An 18274-nucleotide genomic window follows, 5' to 3' on the forward strand; every position below is an offset into this window, starting at 1 on the left:
CGGTCCTCAGATCGAGGCTATAAATTAAGAAGGTTAAGGTCATCAGCATGTCATTAAACGAATATATTGTGTAATTAAACAATATTTTACATATAACTAAACTGGTGTATGTCATATACAGTAAACAAAATGATACATGTCAACCGAATTTAATAATCATTAAACACGACATGGTCGAAAAGGTTTTTAGAAATACTATTTTCCTAACGGAATATAACATGATCATTATTTAGTCAGTAATCTGCTGAAGGAACATGACAAGCAACCCTTCGAATTATTGTATAAGCAAACATGTCAGCATCAAGAGTGTAAGGTAGACAATCGTTCAGTATGAATTAAAGAAGCATTGGGTGACATGTGTACAAATGACCCGTTCCGCTATTTATGAATTGTTTATACTCCAAATTAAAACTACGGCACACATTTCTAAAAATGTGACACTACGGTGAGAAACTGCTAAGTGAGTTGACACAAGCAGACATCTATGGATGGACTATGTGGTGTACAATAAGTGTACTATAGGTGTACTATAAATAGACTGTGTAATTGTCGTCACGTGTGAAACAGAGACAGTAATTAGGGTAACCATTAAATGCTTGGTAATCTTACAATTTAACCTAGCAAACAATCAAATTTGCAAGGAATGCAAGCCCCGCTTTTGAACACATGTACTGTATCATCATGTCTGATGATAACCATAGAGCTGTCGGTATCTACATCAATGTGAGCTCAAAAAAGAAACAAGGTTGCCTAACACTTCGTCTCTGAAATGAAAGTATTTTACTATTTCTTTGTGGGTTGATATTTGTCGTTAATATATTATACAAACATGGAAAGAATCACAGAGATTATCTTCATCTTCAGAGAAATACAGACTCGAGATTTTGGATATTTTCATTTCAGTGTCTGTATGAGATACAAACGACAGATGCCTTACTACAACAGTGTCTTAGTACAATGCTGCTCAGTTATGTAGCAAGACCTCTTCCTCAGTACACGCCCGACGCTGTTCTGCCTCCATCCCTGGGGGTGCTATATCCGTGTCACAAGACTAACATCTAGTCTCTGAAAGGGACATGTTTTACATTAAAATCAGGTGTTAAATTATTGTTATACAATATAATAAAAAGGAGCCCAGAGACTTCCTCCATTTTCAGACTAACATCTAGTCTCTGAAATTCACATATTTTACCCAAAAAATATTTGTTAAATTATAGTTATAAAATATAATGACAAAGAGCCCAGAGACTTTCTTCATTCTCAGAGACTAAACAAATCTGCAGAGTTATAATTTCTTGGAATTTCACAACACATGTACAGATTCCTATCACCCATCACTGACATGCTGCCGAAAGTGGGTGTGACAGGAATGTTTACTGCTCCTACCACCTCCCCTTCCCCCCCCCCCCTCCCTACCCCCTCCTACCCCCACCAACACCACCCCTCTCACTGCCAGTGGTAGGCAGTTTAGAGGGCTGGAAGTACCAGCTGTTGGAGGCAGCATTTAGAGTGATTCTAGTCTGCCATACAGACCCTGAAACAAATATATCCATTACAGCCCATGCAAGTCTATAACATTTGGCAAGTCTAGATTACTGCAGTTTTAGGAAGAAAGTATCTTGGCTCCTTTTAATTACATTTATCAACTGTAATTTAGCAACTGTTATTTTGCTCTAAAACGTGTTTATGTCAGAAACTAGATGTTTCCTATGGCTAGAGATTTAATAGGTTACTTAATCAAATTCGCCAAAATTTAAAGGTTCTGTTTGCATTATAACTGGCATTATGTAGCATCAAACAGGAGAAAAGACTTTTTGGAATTACTGAGACAGAGCCATGACTTCTGTCATACACACCCTGATACAAATATATCCTGTAAACTTTGGTGAAACCCATGAGAACGGGTGTGGTGCTGACAAACCTACAAACATAATCGGGGCGAGCCGGGATTCGTACCCACAATCGTAGTTCTCTAGCGTGCCTCTCTGCAAATCGAATTGCAGCACCTTAGAACGATTAGGCCTACTCCAAAATTAATATAACCTCTTATTATTGTTATTTTATTAGTTAAATACATATTACACGAGAAACATTAGCTTGTTGGTCGCATCTATTAATCTTGGTTTGCGATAAACATTAATATCGAGTATGTGATCAGAGGAAAACGCGATTATGATTTACTTATTGAAACATCATGGTGTGATTTATGCTATAACACATACCCCCTAAAACGGATATATTTCGTATATAGCTCTTGAATAGACTGCAGTTATAACCCCTAAATATATGCTCTTATATACTGAAAAAGAACATTGCATTCCAAACCAGACGTAAAATAATGAATCCACAACATTTTCAATCGGTATCAATTAGTACTATCATTCTATATAATATTTAATGTAGTATACATTTATTATGATTTGATTATTTGTGAAATATAAACTTTGTGTAAAATGACATTATAACAACAATTTAGTCTGATTTAGTACAAGGCGTCGATCATGAATCTACATTCGTAATGCATTGTTAGGAAAATATCGTTTGAAGGTTAACATTCGTCCTTCACCTATGACAATCTAATATGGCGGACACCTGTTGTCAGTTTTGTGTTTGTAATTCGAATCTTTTCACATTATGGGGGATCGCGACTTTGAACTCGCGCGCAAGTTGCAAGAACAATTCGATAGAGAAGCGGCTAATAATATTGTCTCGCCGCCATCTTCATCAAGGGCACCGGTTCCCTCTAAATCACCATTATCAATTGTTGACCAAACTTGGGAGTTGACAGATCCTAACCCGGACATCAGAGCTTTATTCCTGCAGTACAACGATCGCTTTTTCTGGGGGAGATTAGCTGGAATTGAGGTCAAATGGAGCCCAAGAATGACTTTGTATGTCAGAATTGTGAACATCAGCTTTCATATGCACACAATAACTATCATGATAGTGAATTTGTAAATAAATATCTGGTTAACTGGAAGCTTTTACAAAGATCACATGCCGATATCCGTACATGGTCTCTTCTTTTAAATACCATTCACATTAGGAACTGATCTGTACATTAGCATGATAATAATATTATACACACAGTCATGACAAAATCTCATTGTCCCGCAACTAAAGAAAATGGCACCCAATTACAACTAGTCTTCATGGTGCCTATATTCAGTGCAAGTCTAAATACATATTCATTGAAACTTTATATTGCCAGGTCTGGATTTTATGACATACAAACATTTCAAGGCACATTAATACCACCATAATGAAGAGACCATAATACCTCCATTGCCTTGTGATTACAAGATGTACAGTGATTTTAGCTACCCATGAAGATACGCTATAATTTTGACAAAAACATTCAACTCCATTTCAATATGAAAAGGAGCCCCAGTGAGATGGAAAATCTAGACTTGCTTCATTTAGGGCTATATCATTGCAGTAAGGTCAAGGGCAGAAGGGAAAAAAATTTGGTTCAGGGACTGTTGAGTTGGACTAGGATAAGGAAGAATGTAATAGTGTACTGCGACATATAAAATAATGACTGCGACAGAAATTGTCACTCGGCCTATCGTCCTTGCCAAACTACCCAATATTTCAGGTATCATCAGGAGTAGTAGAAATGTGCCATTTTTAAGGACAAGAGGATTAAAAGTTTTTGTTGTTTTTTTATAACTGAATTAAACAATTGATCAATGGTCCTATCCTGGCTATTTTTCAGGTGTGCTGGATTGTGTGTGTATGAAAGACGTGGAGGACTGTGCTCTGTTCGGTTGAGTTTGCCGCTTTTGAAACTGAGACCGAGGAAAGACCTGGTTGAAACATTACTGGTATGCAGTGATAGTACGCGTCTATTTTTCAGATACACTCTTATCAAATTTAACATTTCATGAAAGATCATTTTACTTTGGTATAAGTATTAGAGATTGAGCAGATGCCTTTTGGCAGTGCTACATCAGTTAGGACTATACATTCATGATAATGTGTCACTGTTGTTATTTCAGCATGAAATGATTCACGCATACCTGTTCGTCACCAACAATGATAAGGTAAGACTTTAATTGTATCTTATATAGAGAATCTCCCCCTCGTGTCTTTTGATATTAAATATATCAACAAGAGTTGATAAAAGTGGTAAAATTCCGAGGTTTGTCGAGGATTTTTGCCACTTTTATCAACGATTGTTGATATATTTGATATCAAAAGACACGAGGGTGTGATTTTATTTATCATTCTTCCAACTTTTTCAATTTGTAGACAGTAATTAGCAGTGTCTTCAGTGTAAAAAGTACTGCTGACAGCTTCAGTAGCAGAGCCATTAGTGATGTCATTTGATTGTGACGTCATGGTAATCAGTGACATCACAATGGTCTGCAAAGCATTGTGATGTAATTTCATTGCAGTGATATCTACACTGTAGATATCGCTTGATCTCATCCAAGCAATATCTCCTGTGCGAGCCAGTTTTGGATGATAAATAGAGAATCTCACCCAAGTGTCTTCTGATATCAAATATATCAACACGAGTTGATAAAAGTGGAAAAATTCCGAGGCTTGCCGAGGATTTTTCCCACTTTTATCTACGAGTGTTGATATATTTGATATAAAAAAACACGAGGGTGAGATTTTATTTATCATCCAACATCATTCTTCCAACTTTTTCAATTTGTAGACAGTAATTAGCAGTGTTTTCAGTGTAAAAAGTACTGCTAACAGCTTCAGTAGCAGAGCCATTAGTGATGTCATTTGATTGTGACATCATGGTAACCAGTGACATCACAATGGTCTGCAAAGCATTGTGATGTAAATTCATTGCAGCGATATCTACAGTGTAGATATCGCTTGATCTAATCCAAGCGATATCTCCTGTGGGAGCCAGTTTTGGATGATAAAAAACCTTAAATCTTGCAAGGTAAAAATGGAATTAAGAGACTGGGAAAAGTAAGCAGTTATAGCAGTAATACTGCTGCTACAGTGGCACGGATGCTCTCTCAAATAGCAATTCACTTAATATCTGATTTGTATCCATGGTTTTAGTATTTCAAGTTTCATGAACGACTTGTACATTGATAAAATGCTTTGAAAAGGCCTTTAATTTGGGCAACTAATATTCTCTAATATTGCCTGGAAACATGTATAAACAATATGTCATGTGACTAACCACGGTCCGGGCTATCCTGTGGGTACTCGGGTCCTACTCAGGACCCACCGACCCGAGTACCTGTGTTACCCAACCCAGCCCTACTACTGACATATGTACTGACTTTGTCACCACATGTTCACAAGTTACAAAGAATTGTTTCAGGTGAAATGTATTAATGTGACAATATCGGATCTATCTTGTGACTGCCAGCGGACTCGTGTCACATTCGGTTGTGACAAGCCACTGTGCATGCTGTATGACAAACAGTACAACAAACAGACTTCCGTCTTTTATGGGGGTTAATGGCCTGTCTGACCAATGAGCTAGATTTTCTGTTATCAATTTGTTTTCCATGACTGATTATTGTCTCTGATATGTTTGATCAGGATCATGATGGCCATGGCCCTGAGTTCCAGAAACACATGAACAGAATCAACAAGGAAACGGGGACAAATATCTCAGTAAGTGGGTGTCATAGCAGTATCTCGTGTTGAAAGTTGGTTTCACTTAAGTTTGAGTGAGTGAGTGAGTATGGTTTTACGCCGATTTTAGCAATATTCCAGCAATATCACGGCGGGGGACACCAGAAATCAGCTTCACACATTGTACTCACGGCGGGAATCGAACGCTTTAACCACTAGGCTACCCGACCGCGTCACTTAAGCATTTCTTGTAAATGGTGATACAAATCACTTAAGGTGGCTCTTCAATATTTATAGTACTGAGGTGGTTAAGTCAATACCTGCCTGAGCCTAAAACAGGCCATAGATGACTTGTGTTGAATTACGACTAATAAGAGTTAGTAACATCTGTCCATTACTTCCAAAAGTACTGGGAACAGGTCAAGTATTGTTGTTTTTTTCAGTTTGGGCATATTTGGTGGACCACAGTTTTAATCCGGCCTGTGTGTCATAACCATTATATTATATTTGCATTAAATGTAATCATTCACTAACTCTAGCTACAGTGGTTCTTCAACAAAATCATTTTGTTGACAGATTTATCACACCTTCCATGATGAAGTAGCAGAGTATCGGCAGCACTGGTGGCGATGTGACGGGCCCTGTCAGAAGAGACGTCCATATTTTGGCTTTGTGAAGCGTGCCATGAACCGAGCGCCCTCATCCAGGGACCCCTGGTGGGGGGACCATCAGAGGACGTGTGGGGGGACGTACACCAAGGTGAAGGAACCAGAGGGTTATGGGCAGAAGAAGGGCAAGAAAGATAAAGAAAGCAAGAAAGAAGAGGTCATTCCTGGTGAGCTGGGTAGAATGAACGTAGAATGTAATTATAGTAATTGGGATTTGTAGCTTAAAGAATTATGTATACCATTGTATTAACAGCATTAGAAATTGGCACTAGTCCTGTAGTCCTTGCCAAACTGCCCATTAGCTAAGGTATCATAAGAACTAGTAGAAATTTGCCATGTTGCTATATGTTATCATTATAAGGACTAGTAGACTAAAACTGTTAGTTTCTACCACTGGTATTAAAGTTTTTGTATGATGATCTCTTTATCTTTTCTTCTCTGAGTTGTTATTGAACTGCCCTTAATGGATATTTAAAGGATTTGGTTTAATTTCTCACCCTGCAATCACATCAAATGCAAAACAACATAGGAGTGATCCTTCACCTTCAGAATCTAATATTCAAATATTTGGTTGTCTAAATGCAAAGTTTCTAGTGAAGCTATATATTAAAAGAAGAATTATATATACTACTCGTTGAGCACTACCCAATTCTTTCATATTATAGTAATATTGAGTGAGTGAGTGAGTGAAGTTTTACGCCGCTTTTAGCAATATTCCAGCAATATCACGGCGAGGGACACCACAAATGGGCTTCACACATTGTACCCATGTCAGAATCAATCCGGGTCTTTGGCGTGACGAGCGAACGCTTTAACCACTAGGCTACCCGACCGCCCCAATATATAGTAATATTGAAAGAATTGGGTGTTCCTAGCTTCTATTGAGTAGTATAGGAATGTGTTGTTACTCTGCTACTTCAGAAAACTCATGTGCTGCCACTGAAGAGTTTGAAACGGATGTTTTTTGTTCTCCAGATAAGAAAACGGTCAAGAGTCCTGATATCAGAAGTTTCTGGGGTCAAGGTCAGGTGACAGGGTCAAGGGTCACATCTGTGAAAAAGCCTCCCTCAAGTACAGTGACATCTTCCAGTCAGTTCTCTTCCAATGATGATTCTCAACTTCCTCGTCTTCCACCCAATTTTGGAAGTATGAAGTCATCTACAGAAACAAATCCAAACCAAAGCAAAAGTTCACATGTCTTCACAGATATAAATGGTGCTGGATCACTTAATAACAGATCAAGCTCTGTTGTCATGCCAACCAGGGAACCAAAGCCTTCATTCAACAGAGACAAAGAATTGTTTGAAAAGCATGAAAGAGATGTGTCACAAAGGGTGAAACAAACCCCTGTTCTTGGTAATTCCAGAATTCCAAGTCGAACAACAGGGGTTTTGGTAAAAACTATTTGGGACCAAACCACAAGCCCCAACCCAAGTAAGAAGCCTGGCCCAATTTCTGATGGGGGACCTCAGATATGTGATATTAATTCTGTCGGCACTAATGATAGTGGGCCAAGCAATGTTAAATTCTCAGGTCAAGGCCATGTCCTTGGCGCTGAACGAGGTCAAGGAACTAGTTTTCTTGCACAACTTCGACGAGAGATGAACAACAGGAGAACCAACAATTCACCACAAACTGGCTCTAATACAAATAGAAAGAAATCTGTCAGTCCAGGGGAAAAGTATGTCAGTAAAATTAAATCGCCAAGTTTTCACAATACAATTAGTCCAGTCAAGTCCATCAAAGAGTGGTTTGGAACTGAAACTAAAATGACCTCCCCCAACTCTCCCAAACAAGGCAGCTCAACAAGTAAGGTGAATGAGTACAGTTCTTCATCAAAATCTCCACGGGGCAAAGAAACATCATCTTTTCTTCCACATCATCAAAAGTCACCAGACAGTCACAAAAAACCCAAATCAGTGTGTGTTTCAGATGACAGCGACATTTCAAGTCCAATAAAATCACTATTCAAAAAGGTTAATCCAGCTTCTAATTTCACATCTCCACCCTATAGAAGAATATCCTTGTACAATAACACTTCCCCAACCAAAAGTAGTCCCAATCCAAATGACCTTGACTGTGATGTGGGGAATAGTCAATCTGCTCTGAATGAACACATATCTACGTCAAAGAAAGCTGGTACTGGCTCCAAGCGAAAAAATTCCTCCAGTTCCAATGATGTGCCTAGTAAAAGTCAAAAAGGAAATGTGAACAGAATGAGTTCATGGACAAGGAGGCCACAATACTCTTCCTCTGATGATAGTGACATTGAAGAAATACTACCGCCAACCAAGAAATATAAGGTTGGGAGCCATGACAGTAGAGATTCTTACCAGGTGAAGAATACTGATAGGGTCAATAAAGTCAAGCACAAAGGTGGCTCTGCAAGTGCTGGAAAGTCTGTGGGAAAGAAAAAATCAGGAAATGTTAAAGAACAAGGTGGTTTCAGTAGTCGAGGAGATGGGGAAGGCAGCCATACTTCAAGTGGTGCAGGTCATGGTCAAAGGGGAGATAACTCTAGTAGCACCAGTCCACAAGATCCACTTCAGAATTGTCCCGTGTGCCAAACTCGGGTGTTCGCCTCACAGATGAATGCCCATCTAGATCAGTGCCTTACGTTTGCCTGACTTTTCAGAAATATATATATATTTTTTTTCATATTTCAGGAGAATCATTTTCTATTTCACTTTTTCTATTTTCTATTTTGCTGGTATAAATACAGTAAGCACATTCTTATTAGGGCTGGGACGAGTCCCAGTTTACTACCCAAGTACCCACACCCCTATTACACGAACCCACCCAGGTACCCACTGTGGGCCTCAAGAGATGTCTCAAAATGTCCGATTGGGAATTTTTTACCATAGCCTGGCAAAATGTATTTAGATACATGTATTGAACAATCTGGTCATGCATGCACTGAAGTTGTCTTAAGGTATATCTTTATTCAACCATATGAAAAGTCAGAAGGAATGGGTGCACAGTCAGAAAGAAATGTGAACATTTGTGACTTGTAGTGTGACCATAGCGTTCGAGATATTTTTTTTGGTCATTAAACAAGATATCGCGTGACTAACCACAGGTCCGGGTAGTCCTGTGGGTACCCGGGTCCTACTCAGTACCCACCCGACCCGTCCCAGCCCTAAATCTTATAGAGTATAACATGGATATAACTAACTACAAGGGACCAGAGAAATCAGTTCGTTATATCCGTTGTTCGTTATAGACGTTTTCGCCCGGAAACGTCCGCCATCTTGGATTAAACAAAACACAATACACGTAATTGCAGCATTGACTTGTATTAGCAGTGATCACTTCATAGCATTCAATTGATAACATTTCATAACATTCATTTAAGTATAACAAGGTTGATCCGTCACTGCCGATTGTATTGATTCGCCGCTGATTGCGTACAGCCAATTGTCATTGACACTTGACACTGAGTGAGATTTCTCAGTTCGCTATACACGTCACTAATAAGTGATAGATGGGCTTGTCGGTGATCAGATATCAGTTCGCTGTATCCGTTAGTTCGCTGTAGAGAGTTTGTTATATGAGTAAATTTTATATGATATCATGTAGGAGATAAATCGGGATTTTTTAACAGTTCGTTGTATCCGTTTGTTCGCTCTATCCGTGTTCGTTATATCCATGTTCTACTGTACTACTAATTTTAAATCTGAGAAGACATCTGCAAATGCTTCTTTGCCATTCCAGTCAAAACTCAGAGACATCTGTTGTCTAGTTAACATGTTTTTTGGGGTACCATCTGGCTTTTGACTGTGAGATGATGGTCACATTGATATATTTATGCCATGTGAGTTGGGAGGTGATCTGTTGTCTGAAGTGGTTGTACACAGTTGTATTTACTCAGGGATTCTGTGTTAGTGTTCTTAGTGTGGATCTTATGAAAAAATGTGTTTCAAAACTTTTTTACTTTCTGTGAGGAAAGGGAACCTGTGCAATGGATATGCAAGATTTAGTTCATGTTTATCTCACCTGACATTTTCAATGTGTGTTCATATCAGCCAAGTATTTCTGTAAATTCATCTACTGGGGGGCACGGGTGGCCCAGTCATCTAAGGCGCCGCGATTCGCTGTGCAGAGTTGCACGCCAGAAACCTATGATTGTGGGTTGGAATCCCGGTTCGCCCCAATTATGTTTCTAGGTTTGTCAGCACCATACCCGTGCTCGTGGGTTTCACCGAAGTTGTAAACCTCTTAGACCTGCATCACTTGGGGCTTTCCTCCCACATTAAGCTGACACGCCATGATATAACTGGAATACTGTTAAAAGCGGCGTTAAACTCACTCACTCACTGTAAATTCATGTACAAATATATGTTGCAGAATTACACTTTCAGATTATATTTGGTAATTCAAATAGCAACTGACCGACAATACTTTTAAAAAATCAATTTGAAATATAAATGAAAAGCGTTTTATTTTCAACTACCAGCCCTATAACAAAGTAATAAAAAAACAACCTAGTGTGAACATCACTAAAACCTTCTCTAGAAAAAGTAATGAATGTTTTTGGTACATATGTTATTTGGATCTACCAGTTACTCTCCATGACAGATCAACAATCAAAAGGGTATTTGCTTTTATTTTTGTTCATTAGTAGAGATGTTTCATTTGGATTATTTGCCTCTATTGGTTACCTGATTGTATTGTTTGCAATGAGGCCTAACATCCTGTCAGTACATTGTGGTATCTAATGGTATATTTGGGATAACACTTTCTTAGTAAAGTACAGATTCTAGTACTTTTTTGGGTTGAGTCCCGTCCGGGACATTGTGGTGTCGGGCATTGTTTATTACATCATAGACATTGTAAGAACAATACATAATGGATTTATTGTATAATGGATAGTTTTATGCATTGTTATAATATGCAAATGAGGTCACTTAGCAGGAACTACTTTATATGCATCGGTGTGATGAAACTAAAGCAAAAATGGCTGCAAAACATTTGGCACTTCAATAAATTGGGCTGTTAACTCAGGCATTGTATTCCTACGCAGGTTTAAATTTACTTAAGTGAATGAAAATATGTCTGAAAAACTTTGACTATTTTTAGGATGACATTAAATGATATATAGATTATTACCCTTTGAGTGTTTCAATATCATAAGTACAATGTCATTAAAATAAAATCAGATATAAGTTCTCGCTGTCACTAAACAAAGATCTGAGGACATCCCATTACGGGTCATGTCAGAGCAACCTTTCACGAACTTTGATCGACCACCGAAACGACAAACAAGAAGGCCACATCAGCCAATAAGAAAGAAGCTTTCTCTATAATATCTATATCTCCATGTGCAGCATCTTCAACTTGATTCTTGAACATGTACTTTCGGTAATAATCATATAACCTTCTGTGCACATTAATTCCAATGTAGCTAGTTTTCGTGGTTATTCTCTATATTATGTTAATGTTGAAGTGCAATATATTTGAACAAAGCTTCTGGATTGTAGGCCTAACTTATCAAGACTTCACTATAATGTTTACTTTGTCTCTGTCCTCAGGAAAACAGTGTCGAGACTTTCAGTGAATTTAGGGGGGCTCAGTCGTAGAACATGCAGCAATTTGCAAAAACGTATGTTTGTGGGTTGAAATCCAAGGTCGTCCAAATTATGTTTGTAGGTTTGTCAGCACCATACCCGTCCTCATGGGTTTCACCAATGTGGTAAACGTCTGAGACCTGCATCACTTCGGTCTTTCCTCCCACATTAAGCTGACACGCCGTGATATAACTGGAATACTGTTAAAAGCGGCGTTAAACCCAACTCACTCACTCATGGGTTTCACCAATGTGGTAAATATCTGAAACCTGCATTGGGTAACATGTTTAATGTGCCTTTCTTCAGGCATTCCTCACACCTTGAGCTGATATGTGATATATCAGAAATACTGACAAAGTGGCATCAAACCTTTGGTTCCGGAGGAAACAGTGGACATATTGGGACACTACAATAAAGCTCCAATCTTCCCTAGGCAAGGGAGTTAACTGACTGTAAAAGTCCAGTTTCCACCCAAGTCAAAGTAGACTGGAATTATGGAGTTATATTTTGACGGGATTAACGAATCTATGCATTGTCCAATCAAAATCGCGTAATGAAATTGATGCCTTGCAGATTTCGGTCGATTACAGGATGTGCAAAACATGTTTTCATCAAGGTGCTCATGTGATTTCATGCACCTCCAAAGTAAGACCCGTTTTATCACAATATACATTTTGATTATCAACATTATCGTCTTGACTGGGCGCCGCCATTTTGTTTGAAGCAAATGCAAGTGATATGAGAGATGGAACCTGATTGGTCAATAGGAGGGACATAGAAGGGACATAACTCTTGATAGACACTAGTGGGGCTACAATCAAGCTCAGAAATTCCTGCATAGTTTAGCAAGGGTGGACACTGGACTTTTATTGTCGGTCAACTCCCTTGCCTCGGTAAGATATATGTACAGTTCCAGGACATGACGTGTTACCATATTGTATAGTATGTATCAGTATATGTTTATCATTGACTGTGTTCAAATATGTATGATGGGAGAGTGCAACCACATGTTAAATACATGAAAATTAAATGGCTGTGTCTAAATGATGTTTTCTATCTTGATCATTTGATGATTTCTTTTCCAGTTTGCTGGCCCAGGTATTCAGTGCCAAGATGCAAAAGGGCTTTATATTATATTATGACAATCTCATTAAAATCATATCTTAGTTCTCGCTACTGCCAAACAAAGATCTGAGGACATCCCATTAGGGGTCACGTCAGACTGACCTTTCATCCGACCAATCAGAGCGTCGCTTACCAGATCATGAAAGTGACATTCGGAATGTGAATTCTGATAATGCAACTTCGAAAACGTTAACACTGGATATTCCGAACGATAGTTAAGGGGTTTAATGACTATATCCATACAATGTAGACCATCTATTAGCCATTCCAGAATGTTCTTTTGTTCAGGTTTCAAATTTGTAATCGAGAATTTGTCAAAATATGTTTCGAAGCGTAGTCGCCAATTTGAAATTAGTGCCATAAAGCATGAGAAAGCTGCCTTCTGATTGGCTAATGTCGACTTCTTATCAGTCCTTCTATCAGTCGGTCAAAGTTCGCGCAAGGTCGGTCTGACGTGACACGTAATGGAATGTCCTCAGATCTTTGTTTAGCGGTAGAGAGAACTAAGATCTGATTTTAAGAATGTCATTAGAAAACTTAAATACTGTTCAGAGGTATGTCATTAGAAAAATTGAATACTGTTCATAGAGGTATGTCATTATATAACTGAAATACTGTTCAGAGGTATGTAATATAACAGAAATACTGTTCAGAGGTATGTCATTATATAACTGAAATACTGTTCAAAGAGGTTTGACATTATATATCTGAAATACTGTTCCGAGAGGTATGACATTATATGACTGAACTACTTTTCTGAGAGGTATGACATTATGTTCCGGGTAACTGGAATACTGTTCAGAATGGTGTTAAAGTTGTCACAGCGACTGATTTACGACAACCATTGTCTGAATGAACATTTAATTCCAAAGACTAATTACCCTGGAGCCATGACATCTATATGCCTTGAAACACTCAATTGCTGTTATCTATAGGATGATAATCCCAATTGTTAATCCCCATTTTATTGTACATCGACTGTCTGCCATCCTGAACAAGATGTGCAAGTATGTCACTGATGATTTATTGTTTACGACTTCCTTAATGTCAGGTGACCTTGGTCCAGAGATGAAAATCAGTGAGAGAGAGAGGGGGGGGGGGAGAAAGAGAGAGATGAAGGGTCTTACTCTTAGCCTAGCTAGGGTTAGGCAGGGTGCTCGGGGGCAGCAAGACAACAACCACTACCACTAGGCACAAAGTGTCTTTTGTATGTTTATATCTACCTGTATAAAGTAAAATTGTATACACCACAAGTCATCGTCTCCAAGTTGTCACTTCCTACTGAGAACAATATGCAGACCCCTTGTATATACGAGTATGCACATTATTCATTAGCAACGTCACGTGTTATATCAATCAACGTCACAATAGCGTGTTGTTAACACACTCCTCCTGGATTACACTAATTGCTGGTTGTTGCACCCAACTTGAAGGTGGTAAGCGCGTCCACCACTCATTGTCTCCCCAGTTATTTCCTAGATACAAAGGGTCAGGTTATGATATTGTGTCAGCAGCCTTATGTCACCACCAGGACCAGGTGTGGATTAATTTTGTGTATACGAGTACAGCAAGGAGCTGGCACAAGATAAGGTGATGTATTTAAGGCCAGGTGGTGTCAAGCTGTGAACAATTACCCACATTTGTAAACAAACAAAGTCAGTTTATTCATCAGCCCCAACTAGTCTGTTGAAACCTCTTGGCCAGAGCTGGACCTAATGGAGTCAGGTCCAATCTCATTAAAATCAGATCTTAGTTCTCGCTTCCACTAAACAAAGATCTGAGGACATCTCATTACAAGTCATGTCAGCACGACCTTTCATCCAACCAATCAGAGCGTCGCTTACCAGAAAGTGACAGTCGGAATGTGTTTTCTAATCATGCAACCTCGAAATATTTAACACGGGGTATTCCGAATGACAGTTACGGGTTTTATGGTTATATCCATACAATCTAGGCCATCTATAAGTCATTCCAGAATGTTGTTTTGGTCATTTTTAAATTTTTTAATCGAGAATATGTCAAAATATGTTTCTAAGCGTAGTCGCCAGTTTGAAACTAGTGCTGTAAAGCTCGAGATAGCTGCCTTCTGATTGGCTAATGTTGATTTCATGTCAGTCATTTCATTGGTCAGTCAATTTTCGCGAGAGGTCGTTCTGACGTGACCCGTAATGGGATGTCCTCAGATCTTTGTTTAGCGGTAGCGAAAACTAAGGTCTGATTTTAATGAGATTGAGTCAGGTCTAAAACAAAACGAGGCTCCTTTGAGTGTGGTCTACAAAAAATTGGTGGAATCTGAAGTGGAGTGGCAGGATTTAAAACAAAACAGTTGGAAAGAGTTCCTGTTTCCTATTAAATATACACTTTATATGTTTCCATCAGGAAAACAATGTACAAGCATTTTGTGCAGGTCCTTGTTTCACTCAGTCATGGCTAATTATGACCATCGTGTTACATAACCAGTTACAACCTTCATGTATGAAGCATGAAAGTTTTCCCACTAAATTTGTTCTGATAAAAAACAGTTTAGGGCAGTATGCAATATTTTCAGCCCACTTCTTGACGTAAATATAGTACTGTGCGCTACTGTTGGGACTTAACTTGAAACATGACTTTATTTACCATGTGGTTTTAGCTGCTGAAAATGATAGTATTTTGGAAGAAAATGTCCATCAGTTATAACCAACAAAAAGTTTGTTTTTATGTTTTCTTTGTTTAACGCCGCACTCAGTAATATTCCAGCTATATGACGGCAGTCTGTAAATAATCGAGTCTGGACCAGACAATCCAGTGATTGACATTATGAGCATCGATCTACGCAACTGGGATACGATGACATGCATCAATCAAGTCAGCGTGTCTGACCACCCGATCCTGTCAGTCGCTGCATGTTGGGTTCCAAATTCAATTTAGCATAGTCTACAGGTAACCTAGCTCTACATTGAAAACCCAGTATGTTTATCTTCTAATTAATATCATATGTATGAATGATGGAATACAGAATACCAATACTGACTTTAAAACTGGACTTATAAAGTCAGTTAACACCTTTGCCGCACAACATCAATCACTGGATTGTCTGGTCAAGATTTGATTATTTACATCCAGTCGTCATAGAGCTTGTGTATATATTGCTGAGTATGCATTGAACAACAAACAAACATCTATTTACAACGTGTTCCAATTTATAATGGGGCGGCCGGGTAGCCTCGTGGTTAAAGCGTTCGCTCGTCACGCTGAAGACCCGGGTTTGATTCCCGACATGGGTACAATGTGTGAAGCCCATTTCCGGTGTCCCCCGCCGGGATATTGCTCGAATATTGCTAAAAGTGGCGTAAAACCTCACTCACTCACACCAGTTTATAATACCTGATCAGCAAAAGGCACCATCTCGCCACTTAGTTGGTTTGTGTGCAGTCGGTGAGGAAAACTATGCCAGCTTGATGACAGTAATCTCCACAAAGTTCTAAGATTTATACAGTCTTCAAAAAGAAGAAGGCATCAATTTATGATCTGTGTGTGAAGAAAATATTGGCTTCAAGTCTCGTATACAGTAGTACTGGTCCTAGAGTAGCCTATTAAGAGTTAACATCTCATCACTTGTACACTGTAGTACTGGTCCTAGAGTAGCCTATTAAGGGTTAACATCTCATCACTTGTACACTGTAGTACTGGTCCTAGAGGAGCTTATAAAGGGTTAAAGTCTCATCAGTTGTACACTGTAGTACTGGTCCTAGAGTGGCATATAAAGGGTTAAAGTGTCAATGGTTGTACACTGTAGTACTGGTCCTAGAGTAGCCTAATAAGGGTTAAAGTCTCATTGGTTGTACACTGTAGTACTGATCCTAGAGTGGCCTGTAAATGATAAAAGTTTCATCAGTTGAGCACTGTAGCACTGGACCGCCTCTATGGTCTTGTGGTAGAGCGTCCGCCCGGAAAGCGGAAGGTCTGGAGTTCAGTCCCTGGCCATGCCATACCAAAAGACGTTAAAAGATGGTACTTGTTGTTACCCTGTCTGGCGCTCGGCATTGACGGTCTAAAACAAGGACTGGTCGGCTCGGAGTCAGTATACTGTGTCTGAGAGGGGTATTCATGTTTAACTGCGGCATGGTATCTCAGTGCGCTGGCACTATAAATCGGCATCAGTCCGGACTAGTACAAGCAGCCACACACGCACATGCATGCACGTCACGATATAGGTGTAAAAATCTTGGCCGCGATGTTAAATCCAATTTCACCTTTCACCTCACTGTAGTACTGGTCCTAGAGTAGCCTATTAAGGGTTAAAGTCTCATCAGTTGTACACTGTAGTACTGGTCCTAGTGTAGCCTATTAAGAGTTAACGTCTCATCACTTGTACACTGTAGTACTGGTCCTAGAGTGGCATATAAAGGGTTAAAGTGTCAATGGTTGTACACTGTAGACCTGTCTGGTGCTCGGCATTAAGGGGCTAAAACAAGGACTAGTCAGTATACTGTGTCTGAGAGGGGTATTCTGTTAAACTGACGCATGGTATCTCAGTGCGCTGGCACTATAAATCAGCATCAGTCCGGACTAGTACAAGCAGCCACACACACAAATGCATGCACGTCACGATATAGGTGCAAAAAATCTTGGACGCGACATTAAATCGAATTTGACCTTTCACCTCACTGTAGTACTGGTCATAGAGTAGCCTATTATAGGTCTCATCAGTTGTACACTGTAGTACTGGTCCTAGAATGGTACATTAAGGGTTAAAGTCTCATCAGTTGTGCGCAGCAGTACTGGTCCTAGAGTGGCACATTAAGGGTTAAAGTCTCATCAGTTGTGCGCAGCAGTACTGGTCCTAGAGTGGCACATTAAGGGTTAAAGTCTCATCAGTTGTGCGCAGCAGTACTGGTCCTAGAGTGGCACATTAAGGGTTAAAGTCTCATCAGCTGGTCACTCTAGTACTGGTCCTAGAGTATCCTATTAAGGGTTAAAGTCTCATCAGCTGGTCACTCTAGTACTGGTCCTAGAATAGCCTATTAAGGTTAAAGTCTCATCAGCTGGTCACTCTAGTACTGGTTGGTTGGTTGGTTTGTTGTTTAACGCTGCACTCAGCAATATTTCAGCTGTATGACGGCGGTCTGGACCAGACAATCCAATGATTAATATCATGAGCATCGATCCACGCAATTGGGATCGATGACATGCATCAACCAAGTCATCGAGCCTGACCATCCGATCCCATGAGTCGCCTTTTACGACAAGCATAGTCGCCTTTTACGGCAAGCATGGGTTGCTGAAGACCTATTCTACCCCGGAATCTTCACGGGTCCACTCTAGTACTGGTCCTAGAGTAGCCTATTCAGGGTTGAAGTCTCATCAGTA

General features: G+C 39.4%; 1 protein-coding gene across 2 annotated transcripts; it reads left to right on the forward strand.

Moving 5' to 3' along the window:
* The first annotated feature begins 2589 nt into the window (after window positions 1-2589).
* LOC139443074 (DNA-dependent metalloprotease SPRTN-like) lies at window positions 2590-10311 on the forward strand. 2 transcript variants are annotated; one of them, XM_071224003.1, is made up of 6 exons: window positions 2590-2891; window positions 3719-3827; window positions 4002-4046; window positions 5527-5601; window positions 6139-6397; window positions 7206-10311. In XM_071224003.1, the coding sequence occupies exons 1-6, from the start codon at window positions 2635-2637 to the stop codon at window positions 8855-8857; spliced, it is 2397 nt and encodes a 798-aa protein (XP_071080104.1). In that variant the 5' UTR covers window positions 2590-2634; the 3' UTR covers window positions 8858-10311. The 2 variants fall into 2 exon arrangements, with proteins under 2 accessions (XP_071080104.1, XP_071080105.1); XM_071224004.1 differs by lacking the exon at window positions 2590-2891 and having other exon boundaries at window positions 3761-3840.
* The last annotated feature ends 7963 nt before the right edge of the window (window positions 10312-18274 follow it).

Source organism: Haliotis cracherodii, unplaced genomic scaffold, assembly GCF_022045235.1.
Source record: "Haliotis cracherodii isolate W230 unplaced genomic scaffold, xgHalCrac1.p SCAF_5, whole genome shotgun sequence".
Taxonomy (NCBI): Eukaryota; Metazoa; Mollusca; class Gastropoda; order Lepetellida; family Haliotidae; genus Haliotis; species Haliotis cracherodii.